Here is a 15,746-nt window from a genome sequence, read left to right on the forward strand (position 1 = left end):
TTTCTGCTCCCTGCTTTTGGGTTCGTCCTTCATCTACGCCGAACCATAACAATTTTGCCGATTGCCAAATCACATTTCGATGGACTGAATTAACTAACGCTAACTCAAATCTTGAATTATTAATTTTATGGTGCACCCAGAAAGTATTCACATTGCTTCACTTTTTCCACAATTTCCTATGTTAATCAATCAATCAATCAATCAATTTTTTTATATAGCGCCAAATCACAACAAACAGTTGCCCCAAGGTGCTTTATATTGTAAGGCAAGGCCATACAATAATTATGTAAAACCCCAACGGTCAAAACGACCCCCTGTGAGCAAGCACTTGGCGACAGTGGGAAGGAAAAACTCCCTTTTAACAGAAGAAACCTCCAGCAGAACCAGGCTCAGGGAGGGGCAGTCTTCTGCTGGGACTGGTTGGGGCTGAGGGAGAGAACCAGGAAAAAGACATGCTGTGGAGGGGAGCAGAGATCAATCACTAATGATTAAATGCAGAGTGGTGCATACAGAGCAAAAAGAGAAAGAAACAGTGCATCATGGGAACCCCCCAGCAGTCTACGTCTATAGCAGCATAACTAAGGGATGGTTCAGGGTCACCTGATCCAGCCCTAACTATAAGCTTTAGCAAAAAGGAAGTTTTAAGCCTAATCTTAATAGTAGAGAGGGTGTCTGTCTCCCTGATCTGAATTGGGAGCTGGTTCCACAGGAGAGGAGCCTGAAAGCTGAAGGCTCTGCCTCCCATTCTACTCTTACAAACCCTAGGAACTACAAGTAAGCCTGCAGTCTGAGAGCGAAGCGCTCTATTGGGGGTGATATGGTACTACGAGGTCCCTAAGATAAGATGGGACCTGATTATTCAAAACCTTATAAGTAAGAAGAAGAATTTTAAATTCTATTCTAGAATTAACAGGAAGCCAATGAAGAGAGGCCAATATGGGTGAGATATGCTCTCTCCTCTAGTCCCCGTCAGTACTCTAGCTGCAGCATTTTGAATTAACTGAAGGCTTTTTTAGGGAACTTTTAGGACAACCTGATAATAATGAATTACAATAAATGCATGAATTAGTTTTCAGCATCACTCTGAGACAAGACCTTTCTGATTTTAGAGATATTGCGTAAATGCAAAAAAGCAGTCCTACATATTTGTTTAATATGCGCTTTGAATGACATATCCTGATCAAAAATGACTCCAAGATTTCTCACAGTATTACTAGAGGTCAGGGTAATGCCATCCAGAGTAAGGATCTGGTTAGACACCATGTTTCTAAGATTTGTGGGGCCAAGTACAATAACTTCAGTTTTTATCTGAGTTTAAAAGCAGGAAATTAGAGGTCATCCATGTCTTTATGTCTGTAAGACAATCCTGCAGTTAGCTAATTGGTGTGTGTCCTCTGGCTTCATGGATAGATAAAGCTGGGTATCATCTGCGTAACAATGAAAATTTAAGCAATACCGTCTAATAATACTGCCTAAGGGAAGCATGTATAAAGTGAATAAAATTGGTCCTAGCACAGAACCTTGTGGAACTCCATAATTACTTAGTCTGTGAAGAAGATTCCCCATTACATGACAAAATTGTAATCTATTAGACAAATATGATTCAAACCACCGCAGCGCAGTGCCTTTAATACCTATGGCATGCTCTAATCTCTATAATAAAATTTTTATGGTCAACAGTATCAAAGCAGCACTTGAGGTCTAACAGAACAAGCACAGGATGAGTCCACTGTCCGAGGCCATAAGAAGATCATTTGTAACCTTCACTAATGCTGTTTCTGTACTATGATGAATTCTAAACCTGACTGAAAACTCTTCAAATAGACCATTCCTCTGGCAGATGATCAGTTAGCTGTTTTACAACTACCCTTTCAAGAATTTTTGAGAGAAAAGGAAGGTTGGAAATTGGCCTATAATTAGCTAAGATAGCTGGGTCAAGTGATGGCTTTTTAAGTAATGGTTTAATTACTGCCACCTTAAAAGCCTGTGGTACATAGCCAACTAACAAAAATAGATTGATCATATTTAAGATCGAAGCATTAAATAATGGTAGGGCTTCCTTGAGCAGCCTGGTAGGAATGGGGTCTAATAAACATGTTGATGGTTTGGATGAAGTAACTAATGAAAATAACTCAGACAGAACAATCGAAGTGAAAGAGTCTAACCAAATACCGGCATCACTGAAAGCAGCCAAAGATAACGATACGTCTTTGGGATGGTTATGAGTAATTTTTTCTCTAATAGTTAAAATTTGTTACAGCCTTATTCCTTTTTCCTCTCAACATTATACTCACAACACTCCATAATGACAACACGAAAAGTTTTTTATATTTAAATTAAAAAAAAAAAAAAAGATATCCCATGTACATACACATTTACACCTTCTGCTCAATATTTTGTTGATGCACTTTTGGCAGCAATTACAGCCTCAAGTCTTCATGAATATGATGCCACAAGCTTGGTGCACCTATCACTGGGCAGTTTTGCCCATTCCTTGTTGCAGCACCTCTCAAGCTCCATCAGGTTGGATGGGGAATGGCAGTGCACAGCCATTTTCAGATCTCTCCAGAGTTGTTCAATCGGATTCACTCTGGCTGGGCCACTCAAGGACATTCACAGAGTTGTCCTGAAGCCACTCCTTTGACATCTTGACTGTGTGCTTAGAGTCATTGTCCTGCTGAAAGATGAACCGTTGCCCCAGTCTGAGGTCAAGAGCGCTCTGGAGCAGGTTTTCATCCAGGATGTCTCTGTACATTGCTGCATTCATCTTTCTCCCAATCCTGACTAGTCTCCCAGTTCCTGCCGCTGAAAAACATCCCCACAGCATGATGCAGCTATTACCATGCTTCACTGTAGGAATGGTGCCTGGTTTCCTGCAAATATGACGCCTGACAAACACACCAAAGAGTTCAATCTTTGTCTTATCAGACTAGAGAATTTTGTTTCTCATGGTCTGAGAGTCCTTCAGGTGCCTTTTGTCAAACTTCAGGTGGGCTGCCATGTGCCTTTTACTAAGGAGTGGCTTCCGTCTGGCTACCATACAGGCCTGATTGGTGGATTGCTGCAGTGATGGTTGTCCTTCTGGAAGATTCTCCTCTCTACACAGAGGAATGCTGGAGCTCTGAGAGAGTGACCATCGGGTTCTTGGTCACCTCCCTAAGGCCCTACACCCACAATCACTCAGTTTAGATGGGCAGCCAGCTCTAGGAAGAGTCCTGGTGGATCTGAACTTCTTCCATGTATGGATGGTGGAGGCCACTGTGCTTACTGGGACCTTCAAAGTCGCAGAAATGTTTCCGTACCCTTCCCCAGATTTGTGCCTCGAGACAATCACTGAGCTCATGACCAAACTCAGCCGTGCATTTGTAGATCAGGTGTACACATACTTTGGGCCATGTACAAACATGTTACCTGTAACACACTTTGCCTATCTGGTCACCATATGACTTTTAAAAAATACACTGTTATAGAACAAGTAGTGCACATGCTTGTGCATGCACAGACTGTGCACTGACTGGAGCCTATAAATATGAGATGTAAACTCTGATGTCGATGCACAGTCCTGAACCGTCCAGCAGGTGCCAGTGTTCACCCAGGTGGTAGCACAGCAACTTGATATGTTCCCTTGTCATGCAACACTCCTGAACAATGTTCAAAACAAAGATGTTTTAAAGGATTCTAAGAGATTCTTAAAAAAAACTTTGAATGTAGATTGATGTGACATGAAAATAAGGCAAGTCGAGAAAATAGAATGAAACATGACCTGGGAGAACAAGGAATGGAACTGATATTGTAGCCTGCTTATTTTCGTTAAAGACTCCAGGCTCAGAGGAAGAATGTGCAGTAACAAATTTTATTTAGCTTTGTTTAACTTGTTTAGTTATTTATTGAGGTAGGAATTATACTCTGCTAAGGCTCTTTACATACTCCTGTACAGTTGGTGGCAGTATGCACCTAAAGTCAACTGCAGTCTTCTAATTAACTACAAGAAGAAGGAGTCAAAACATTTTGAAGCAGTATCATTTCAAAATGTCAGCAGAGCTCCTTGGAGGTGAACAGAGCAGTAGTGGCGTAGTAGCGGAGATGACGTAGTGGTAGCCAAGCTCAATTCATGTTGGCATTTTAGTACATTAAAGATTTTAAGCATGTTGAAAATTATTTATGGGACCACGGCGAGTACCGTCCTTGCCCGTCTGATGTCGACTTAGCTCCTGTTGGGAGTCTGTTGGACCTCGGCACTGGCCAGCGTTAACCAACTTTTCGCTCTCCCTGGCAAATGCCGGGATTATTGTCAGAGCATGAATGGACAACAAGAGTAAATGAATGTCTTGGAAAAACGTATCACTCTCTAAACAGTTAGTTGTGAAGCACAGTTTCATTCAGTCATTAATAATAATAATAATAATAATACATTTTATTTATAAAGCGCTTTTCAAAACACTCAAAGATGCGATTCCCTTTTGACACCTGGCAACTCCAATTAAGGTTCACAGGGGGGTGGGGGGGCTATCCCATCAGTCATAGGGCATAACGTGGGGTACACCCCTGGATAGGATGCAGTCTATCACAGTGAAACACATTTTAATAGTAATAATGATAAAAGAATTTTGCAAAATTGGATAAAATAATAGATATTATATAACGGCTGAGGGGATCCTTGTCATTTGATTGGGCACATATGGTATGGTGTGTCACATGACATGGATTATTCATACCATTTGCCACTGTGTGTCATTGACCATGCAATAGTTCTATTTTAGCATGGCACTTTGGTGCTATATGAAATGTGCTATTGCACGCCCCCGACCACTACACTACGCACCACTACTGGGGCGGTGTTTAGCTAAACATAGCGGAGTTTGTTTTTCTGCTAATTGTTATATATAATATAAAGCAAATAACGAATGTTTTTCATTCTTTCATGCTACGTTCCAGCTTTCACCAAATTAACTATTCCTACCATTAAAAGAATGAAAAAACATTCATTATTTGTATAATATGGCATTTTCTACCACTGAAATACATCACAATTGCATGACATGGACAAGTTTCAGTCACTATTTTAACCCTAATCCCAATCCTGACCCTAACCCCAAGAGCACCCCCCGCCCCTGTGTTACCCCAATTTCATGATAATAATAATAACGGAATAATTTTGTGAAACCACGAAATATGTTACATTTTCATGTATCACAAACTAATAAGATCATATTGCTTTTCGTGATGCCATTATGAACTTGCCGTGATTTCATGTTGCTGTGCTTCATAGATGTCAATAATTGTGATGGGGGGTGTTCTGCAAGTGATGTTTGCAGGTGTCATCACTACTATTTGCACAAGATTTACATGTAGTTGAATAAAAATGAAAAATCAGCACGGTGTGCATGGGAAACCAGAGAGTGAGTTTACCTCTTAATATGTAGTTTTGGTAGTTTTGGTCAGCTTCTGCTCCCACCTTGATGAGACATGTCAGACCTTCAGCCACCACAAACTCATGGACCAGGTCTTTGTCATCCTGACACAACGACACAGAACAAATGGCACTGCATTCTCTTTGATTAGCACACGATGGCAGCAAATTTATAGGGAGCTTGACTGATATAAATCCAAGCACAGGGACATAAACCTTCAACTCTGCACTTGGCTGGAGGAGCTGGTACAATCCACATCAACACTTGTGTCGCAATGTGCTGCTGGCATCACATTATTTGATAAAACAACAATAAATGATGATGACAACACAACAGTTTAGGGCATCTGACTTCAGCTGCACGTCCACTCTGAGCTCCATGTGCATCCTGTGTTTAGCTTTACAAATTTTCATTGGATTTGTGATAAAATCATTTTCATGTTTTCAAGGGAAAAAAAAGTCTATTATCCCAAAATATTCCAAATGAAATTCAGTTGCATACACACGAAAAATGTCAAAAATAATGAGCTCTCCATCATTATTGAATATTATGGTGGCCACAATAATTAAAGTGGCATGAAAAGAGCACTCCAGGGCCGTTAAACATTTTAATTTTTTCTGATGAAGAATTGAAAGAAGTTTCTTTGTATTTATTTCAAAAAAATCATGCATTTTTAAACTCAGGGAAAAAATTGCCATATATACAGCTAAATAATCGCTTTTACAGCCATTTTTCGTCAGACGTATCAGGAGTTCCAGGTCACTGAATATGTCTTCGACTTCATCTACTTCAGACATTAAATAATACAGTAAGTACAAACACTCTGAAGTTTTGTCTGCCGATTACACAGCTTCATGGTGGATTTTCTTTGAAACGATGTAAAATTTCAGCTGCAGCTTGACAGAAGACACATTGGAGATAAAATCCTTTTACACTCTGATGGTGTGATTCAAAGCAACAGACAGACGCCCGAAATAGCCATACTGAGGGGGCTGCAGCACCCCCTAATGGGAAACGCCTGTAGTAGCAAGAGAAAAAAGTTTACTAAACAAATCAAGACTTTAATTTTCTTTTTCAGTCTCGCTGATGCACAAATACAAAGCACAGCAGGTGACAGATAATGTCAAATGTGAACTATAAGGATCATGAATACTTGTCACAACCATACTGTTTTGACATACAGCAAGTTTGTGCTCAGGTTTGCTGTCTGTTATAATGTAAAATGTTCTAAACTGGATGTAAATTAGCAATACATAAATACATGTTAATACAAAAATCAAACAGATGCGCTGCTCTGCAGTCTCTCCACTTAGACACACATAAGCAGATAACGTCTCCAGAGTTGTCACGGGTGTTTTGGTAGCTTCCTTCACTATATAGTCTCCTTGCACGGAGACCAAATTTTTGAGTGCCGCCTATCATCTTTCACTCTTCCAGAGAATATTTTTAATGAAGCTGCAGAGCAGACAAGAAGGCTATGCCGAGGATTGTGGGAGGCAGCCGACCCACCATCATGGACAAAAGGGCCTCCAACATCATAAAAAGGCCCCACCCACCCAAAAAGCACAATGTTTGTTCCTCTCCCTTCAGGCAGGAGGCTGCGGAGCATCAGGTGCGGAACAACCAGACTGAGAAACAGTTTCTTTCCAGAGGCTGTTGAGTTCTGATGGAGCACTATAGCGGTGTTGCTTCCTGCACATTAACAATAACTATACTACCTCAGACAGGTGCACACCTGCTAATAACTTGGTTGCACAACACCTTGGGCTTTTGCACTCCTGAATCTTGCACAGTAACTGGACTTTTGCACAACCGTATTTTGCACTTCTGTCATCCTACTTGTTACAGCTGTAGTGCTTTTTTTTTAAATTATTTTTATTCTTGCTCTTATTCACTTATATTCCCAGTCCAGTTTATTTAACCCCTGGAACTGGAACTTTTGATACCTCACTTTGTATTATGTCATGTGGAAGCATATATGGTATGATGATAAAGAATCCTTGAATCCTTCAATAATGAAGCACTAAATATAACCTCTTTGTCATATATTATGTAAAAGCCAGTGAGATATAAATACTTCTAAAAATGAAAAAGGTGTTTTTGGAACCTAATAACACCTCTGAAGCGACTTAAAAAACATTTAGCGGATGTTAGCATGTATGCATAACGTCGACTAACTCAAAGCTAACTTCCGCTCTTTTCAAAATAGTTTAATAATAGTTTATTGCATAAAAACACAAGTATACGAGGGCTGTCAATAAAGTAACGGTCCTTTTTATTTTTTTCAAAAACTATATGGATTTCATTCATATGTTTTTACGTCAGACATGCTTGAACCCTCGTGCGCATGCGTGAGTTTTTCCACGCCTGTCGGTGACGTCATTCGCCTGTGAGCACTCCTTGTGGGAGGAGTCGTCCAGCCCCTCGTCGGAATTCCTTTGTCTGAGAAGTTGCTGAGAGACTGGCGCGTTGTTTGATCAAAATTTTTTCTAAACCTGTGAGACACATCGAAGTGGACACGGTTCGAAAAATTAAGCTGGTTTTCAGTGAAAATTTAACGTCTGATGAGAGATTTTGAGGTGAGACTGTCGCTTTAAGGACTTTTCACGGTGCGAGACGTCGCGCAGCGCTCTCAGGCGGCGTCATCAGCTTGTTCAAGCTGAAAACCTCCACATTTCAGGCTCTATTGATCCAGGACGTCGTGAGAGAACAGAGAAGTTTCAGAAGAAGTCGGTTTCAGCATTTTATCCGGATATTCCACTGTTAAAGGAGATTTTTTTAATGAAAGACGTGCGGACGCAGCCGCGACGCTCCGCCACAGGAAAAACACCTCTGTTGAAAGCCTTAAGGACAAGTTGGAACATGTCCAGCTGTTAAACAATTTCTCATATACTCACTCCACTGAAAGCCATCAAAAGCCGCCAGGATTTTACAAATGGTTATCAACACGGAGGTGTTTTTCCTGTGCCGCCGCACCGCGTCGGCTGCGTCCCGACGCGCGGATCCGTCCGCACGTCTTTCATTAAAAAAATCTCCTTTAACAGTGGAATATCCGGATAAAATGCTGAAACCGACTTCTTCTGAAACTTCTCTGTTCTCTCACGACGTCCTGGATCAATAGAGCCTGAAATGTGGAGGTTTTCAGCTTGAACAGGCTGATGACGCCGCCTGAGAGCGCTGAGCGACGTCTCGCACCGTGAAAAGTCCTTAAAGCGACTGTCTCACCTCAAAATCTCTCATCAGACGTTAAAATTTTCACTGAAACCAGCTTAATTTTCGAACCGTGTCCACTTCGATGTGTCTCACAGGTTTAGAAAAAAGTTTGATCAAACAACGCGCCAGTCTCTCAGCAACTTCTCAGACAAAGGAATTCCGACGAGGGGCTGGATGACTCCTCCCACAAGGAGTGCTCACAGGCGAATGACGTCATCGACAGGCGTGGAAAAACTCACGCATGCGCACGAGGGTTCAAGCATGTCTGACGTAAAAACATATAAATGAAATCCATATAGTTTTTGAAAAAAATAAAAAGGACCATTACTTTATTGACAGCCCTCGTAAAAACACACAAGGGGGAGCCAAGATGAAACATAAATGCTCCCCCTACCAACAATATTATTCATTGTGTTGAGTTTTTTTTAAAGTCTGTACATTTGTTGAAAGCTCATGCAAATATACGAGGTCTGTTAGAAAAGTATCGTACCTTTTTATTTTTTTCAAAAACTATATGGATTTGAATCACATGCAATTACATCAGACAAGCTTGAACCCTCGTGCGCATGTGTGAGTTTTTTCACACCTGTCGGTTACGTCATTCGCCTGTGGGCTGGCTTTAAGTGAGGAGTGGTCCACCCCTCCCGTCGGAATCTCTTTGTCTGAGAACTTCCTGAGAGACTGGCGCTTTGCTTGATCAAAATTTTTTCAGAAACTGTGAAGCACATCGAAGTGGACACCATTCGAGAAATTCAGCTGGTTTTCTGTGAAAATTTTAACGGCTGATGAGAGATTATGGACTGTTGCTGTCACTTTAAGGACTGCCCACGGAGCGGGACGTCGCGACACGGCCTGAGCCGCCGCTGTCTGCCTGTTTCGAGCTGAAAACCTCCAAATTTAAGCCTCTGTTGACCCAGGACGTCGTGAGAGAACAGAGAACTTTCAGAAGAGGTCGGGATCAGCAGTTTATCCGGACATTCCACTGTTAAAGGAGATTTTACTAATGAAAGACGTGCGGACGGGTCCGCGCGTCGGGACGCAGCCGGCGCGGTGCGGCGGCACAGGAAAAACACCTCCGTTGGAAGCCTTAAGGACAAGTTGGAACATGTCCAGCTGTTAAACAATTTCTCAGATACTCACTCAACTGAAAGCCACCAAAACTCGCCTGGTTTTTACAAATGGTTATCAACACGGAAGTGTTTTTCCTGTGCCGCCGCACCGCGCCAGCTGCGTCCCGACGCACGGACCCGTCATTAATAAAATCTCCTTTAACAGTGGAATGTCCGGATAAACTGCTGATCCCGACCTCTTCTGAAAGTTCTCTGTTCTCTCACGACATCCTGGGTCAACAGAGGCTTAAATTTGGAAGCTTTCAGCTCGAAACAGGCAGACAGCAGTGGCTCAGGGCGCATCGCGACGTCCCGCTCCGTGGGCAGTCCTTAAAGCGACAGCAACAGTCCATAATCTCTCATCAGCCATTAAAATTTTCACAGAAAACCAGCTGAATTTCCACTTCGATGTGCCTCACAGTTTCTGAAAAAATTCTGATCAAGCAAAGCGCCAGTCTCTCAGGAAGTTCTCAGACAAAGAGATTCCTACGGGAGGGGTAGACCACTCCTCACTCAAAGCCAGCCCACAGGCGAATGACGTAACCGACAGGTGTGAAAAAACTCACGCATGCGCACGAGGGTTCAAGGTTGTCTGATGTAATCGCACGTGATTCAAATCCATATAGTTTTTGAAAAAAATAAAAAGGTACGTTAGTTTTATCACAGACCTCGTATTATGTAAATGCTAGCTACAAATAAACACTTCTAAAACTGAAAACAATGTTTTTGTAACCTGACAACACACCTGTTTCAACACATATATATATATATACACACGAGGTCTATTAGAAAAGTATCCGTCCCTATTATTTTTTTCAAAAACCATATGGATTTGAATCACGTGTCATCCGTTTAGAAATAAAATGGTCGTTCAGCCTGTCGATGGTGGCTTCGGAGCGCGGCGCACCCCACAGCCACTGGGGGCCGTCCTTAAAGCGACAGTAACACTCCTTATTCTCTACCATGCCCGTAACATTTTCACCGAAAGACAGATAAATTTTTCTAATGGTTTCCAGCTGCCAGTCTCTAACAGTTTCTGAAAAAATTCTGATGGAAAAAAAAGCCCAAATCATTCCGCCATTTCCTGGCAATAAAAAAAAATCAGACGAGAGGGGTGGACCACTCCTCACTCAAAGCCTGCTCACAGGCGAATGACGCAACCGACAGGTGTGGAAAAACTCACACATGCGCACGAGGGTTCAAGCTTGTCTGACGCAATCACATGTGATTCAAATCCATATGGTTTTTGAAAAAAATAATAAGGTCTGATACTTTTCTAATAGACCTCATATATATATATATATATATATATATATATATATATATATATTAAAAAGTGTTAAAGCTCAAGCCCAACACAAACGTTTTGATGACACTGTACAGTAACTGTGTTCTGCACCAGCATACAAACTGTAAGTGCATGCTAAATGTGTGCATTACCTGAAAGATTTGCTTAAGAGAGAACAGCGCTCTTCTCAAGTCACGTCCACTGGAGTTATACAGTTTTTCTGAAAGCAAACACAGAAGTGATTACTTGCAATTTATCAAACTTATTTGTCATAACTTCCAAAATTTCCTGTATAATTTCCTGTATTGTCTATTGTGTCAGTAATATGGCCCAAGCAGAGGGCCCTTTGATTCTGGTCTGCTTGAGGTTTCTTCATCAACTCATCAGAGAGACTTTTTCCTTACCACTGTCACCTGCGTGCTTGGTCTTGGGGTTGGTAGTTAGACCTTACTTGTGTGAAGCGCCTTGAGGCAATTTTGTTGTGATTTGGTGCTATATAAATGAAAATAAATTGAAAAATAAATTGAAAAAACTTAATAAAAGTAAGGACTTCTACCGTTTCATCGTGCAATCTGCAGATCTTTTCACCACTACTCGCACTTTCTGAAGATTATATCAATGAAACCACTCTCATCTACTGAATGTAAAGGTGAACAATCATCTGATCACCTGAACTCGAAACACATTCCCACGTGCACGGCCTTTCTCATGCTCCCAAACCTGTGTGCACGCAGAGACGGACACAGACACAGGCTCACATGTTGCAGGGCTGATTAGAGCTCTATTGGAATGTTAATGAGCTGCTGGATGGGCTTCAGCAGTGAGGTATTCAGGTCACGACATGGAAAGTACTCACGAACATTTGCTATGAGCTCTTAAACCACCATAGTGATATTTATCCGCATAACGTCTCTAAACAAGAACAGATTAATGTGGCACTTTGACAGTAGGATTTTTGGCCTTAAACTGGTTATTTCTTCTGCCTCTACCAGAGCGTAAAGATGGTACAGCATGTACTATAAACTGATATTTGCCATTGCAATTACAGCTGTTTGTTAGATTTATTCCAGTTATTGTATTCTATTATATTTGTAAAGTAAGACTCTTCGGCTGCTCCCTATTTTTTCCTCTTGGGGTCGCCACTGCAAATCCGAGGTGGATCTGCATGTTGAATTGGCAGAACTTTTATGCCGGAGGCCCCTCCTGACACGACTCCATGTTACATGGGGAAATGTGGCAGTGGTGGGGTTTGAATCGCAAACCTTCCACACTGAAACCAGGTGCAGTAACAACTTGGCCACCACCTCTATTGTATTCTATTATATTTCCTATAACTAATTGCAGCCTTAATGTATATTACTTGAGATGAGATGAGATATACTTTATTGATCTCACAGTGGAGAAATTATGTTTACGCTCACTCCAGTTACCTCAGACAGCAATTAGTCCACAATTATTACTTGTTTACTGTAATAATGGCACACATCAGAATTAAAGACAGCACATACTTACAGGAAATATACAAATATAATGTATTGTATTTGTACATTTCCTATAAGTAATATATTAAGGCTGCATTTTTTTATTTTATAATTAAGTCTTGATAAAATGTAAGAAAATGTAATAAAAATCTTCACACAATTAAAGATGACATCTTAAATTGTTTCATCCAAAATAATTAGATTTCGATTTAAGATGAAAAAGTGGAGAACGAGAGGAAAAACTGTATATTTAAAAATCTGGCATCAAAGTTTTTCAATAATTCCTTAAAGAGTTGATCAATTATAAAAATAGTAACTGTTAATTGAATGTTTGTTTTAGTGTAAATCATACTCCTCATGTTCTTTCTGTATTTTACCATATTCTCATAATCACACAGCATGTGTTTGTTTCTCAATTGTGTGTTTACATGGCTGTCAAAAGTCTGGGAAAAGTGTGAATGGGAAAGTGTGTATTCTCTCTCTCTCGATTTACTTTTGGCCCTTTAAAAAAACACAAGGGACCACAGCCACAAACATTGTTGTCATTCATACACAGGTTGCCCAACTTTGATGTCATCACCCTTAAATTAAAGCTGTGGTACTACGAGCTCATATTCATAATTAAGCTTAAGCTAAAACAACAGAAACTTTGTCAGTGCCCAAGTATATATATATATATATATATATATATATATATATATATATATATATATATACTTTGTCAGTGCCCAAGTATATATATATATATATAAAATAATCTGCTTTAAGTCCAAAAGCTGTTTACTACTGAGCAATTCCACGCACACAAACAGTTTCACATTCTGCTCAAAGGAGCAGCAGGGGGTTTGGGAAACTGCATGTGTAAATCCTGAGTTTGCGTGGTGATGACAAGTCCTTCATTCCATCAGGAGAAACGGGGGCTGGATAAAGCATATGGGGAGGGGGGCAGCGGCCACACCCCCTGATGTGGTCCCAGACGTGCTACGGAGCCGCCTCGTCTGTTGCCGCCTAGACCTCAGGAGTAACTGTCTATAGGCCGGGGTCAAAGTCATTATCATTCCACACGCAGATGAAGAAATACAGTCCTGTGCATCGATAGAACCCCATCTGTCAAATCAACAAAGGTTCATCTGTGATTATCTGCAGTACAGGAATGGAACCGTAAATAGAACATAGGAACTACGGAGTGCAATGTCTCAAAACACATTAGCAGGCAGCAGAAAACTGAGTGAAGACATATATATATATATATATATATGTGTGTGTGTGTGTGCTTCATCAAAATGAGAAGAGGGAAGCAAAGCAGGAAAAATAAAAGAGCGGAGAAAAAAAGAGACCACAGAGTACAGGCCGGTATCTGATTTGAGTAAAACTGCTTCTATAATGAAGATGAAGAAGGCAGACGGAGTGCCGGGGATGTGGAATTCCCCGTCCAAAAATACACAAACGACGCATATCATTTCGTAAAATGTTGCAGAGTTGTAACCCAGATGTAGCTAATTGAGCTGATGGAGATTCATTCATGTCGTGTTTCCAGTCGTGATGTTTCGCCACTGCACCAAAAGTTAATCACCGCCTGTTTCCGAAGTACCGGTCTATTCCTTTCACAGTCCGTCTGTCAGGCAAACGCTGCCCAAAGTCGCCAGTCCCAAAACACAGATGGCCTTATTCAGCCAATCACAGCTCTCAGATCTGTGTTGGAAGGCGGGACAAGTGAAGGTATGATTAACTACTGTTTGGTAAGTTATCAATATGGGTGTCATTAAGAATTTGCAGAAAAATATACTTTATATGACTTAAGGGTAAATTGAATAAGGGACCAATGGAAGAGTCCACGTGTCTGTTTTCAAATAGCCACCTAAATCTGATTCTGCTTTTCTTGTTCTCCTCGGCTTCCCTGGAAATCAAGCAGACACTTAAAGAACACTCATGCTGGTCCAAAGTGCACGTGATATCCATTCGTTTTGATCATCAGGTCATGAGTGGAACCATCAGGGTAACCTTTACCAAAATGTCTGCTGTGGATCAGGAGCATGTCAACAACAGTGATAAGGCTGGTGTGGAATGACGGGTGTATTGCGATATTATTAACATTTGATAATCACAACAGTTTGACCAATCATGAATGTAGTAAATATGCATGTTGTGTTTTAAAATTTGGCCTGATTTAATATGAAGAAAGTAATATATTGCAATGTAACTCATTACTAACTCCATCTGTCACTCCCGTTTGATGCCTCAAAGGTTGGTGATTGTCAAGGGGAGGTTTTTAATATACACGGTATTTCAGGAAAATTGATATTTTGTAATTTAATAGCTTGACCAATTTTTTGTTCAAATGATCTCAAATTTTTACAGCATGTGTAGAAATAACTCAAAATTCTATGTTTAATGTTTTGGGTTTTTTTTTTCTTTTCAGGTATAGAAATGCCATTCACTGGAAAAGAAAAGGCATTTTGTGAACACAGGAAAACAAGATTTTGCAGCAAGCATTTCTAAGAGAACCCACTAAAAATGTACATAACTGCAATGCAGATGGGACATGGTAGAAAAAGTTCAAACAGAAAAGCCGTTTGTGCAGGACAAAAGGATCTGAACAACCACCAGTATCAGAAGAGATGGTTGAGTGGGTGCAGGAAACATTTTTATGAAGCCCCAGGAAGTCCACAAGAAGAGCAAGTCTGGAAACCCAGATTCCTCTGACAGTTTGGCGTGTCGACTGTCTTGACGTGTGCCGTGTCACAGGCAGTGCGCATATTGAAAACTTTTGAAATCCTTCATGAAATCCAAATACCTTTGAATTTCTACTTCAAATTTTGAAGAATAAATCTTATTGTGCTCAGCATTAAGCCTGTTTAGTTGTATTTGCCTAGACTATGTAGTTACTCAGATATTTACATCTCAAATGATTCAAATGGATGATTTTCAATTTTTTTTTTAAAACACCCTGTTTTATAATCAGAACTAAGATGTTGATGTAAGACATTCCTGCATGGAAGAGTGTATTTGTGCACATTTCCATTCACTTGTTATGCACTTTTGTTTCACAATTCTTTGGAATTGAGAACCATCATTTCATGCTTCAGTCACTTGTGGTGTCTATATTTCACAAAGTAAAGCTGCACCACATCGCAACATTAACTCCACTGGAGTTACAGTGTGCCAGCACACACAAGAAGCTGTGCAAAACAGTTCTTTTTCAAGGGTTTTAACTCTCCAGCCCCAGTTGCAAGCCTAACAAGGT

The 15,746-nt window shown here is 40.6% G+C and overlaps 1 protein-coding gene across 4 annotated transcripts in view; it reads right to left on the reverse strand.

Moving 5' to 3' along the window:
- The window catches only part of fhod3a (formin homology 2 domain containing 3a), a 140,181-nt gene that overhangs the window by 51,426 nt on the left and 73,009 nt on the right, over positions 1–15,746 (reverse strand). For all 4 annotated transcript variants that reach the window (XM_034161556.1, XM_034161555.1, XM_034161558.1 and 1 more), the window contains exons 4-5: positions 11,174–11,241; positions 5,410–5,515 (exon numbers count right to left, since the gene is read on the reverse strand). In XM_034161556.1, coding sequence (XP_034017447.1) covers positions 5,410–5,515; positions 11,174–11,241 — 174 coding nt within the window. The remainder of the gene's footprint in view (positions 1–5,409; positions 5,516–11,173; positions 11,242–15,746) is intronic.

This window comes from Thalassophryne amazonica, chromosome 20 (genome assembly GCF_902500255.1).
Source record: "Thalassophryne amazonica chromosome 20, fThaAma1.1, whole genome shotgun sequence".
In the NCBI taxonomy this organism is placed as follows: Eukaryota; Metazoa; Chordata; class Actinopteri; order Batrachoidiformes; family Batrachoididae; genus Thalassophryne; species Thalassophryne amazonica.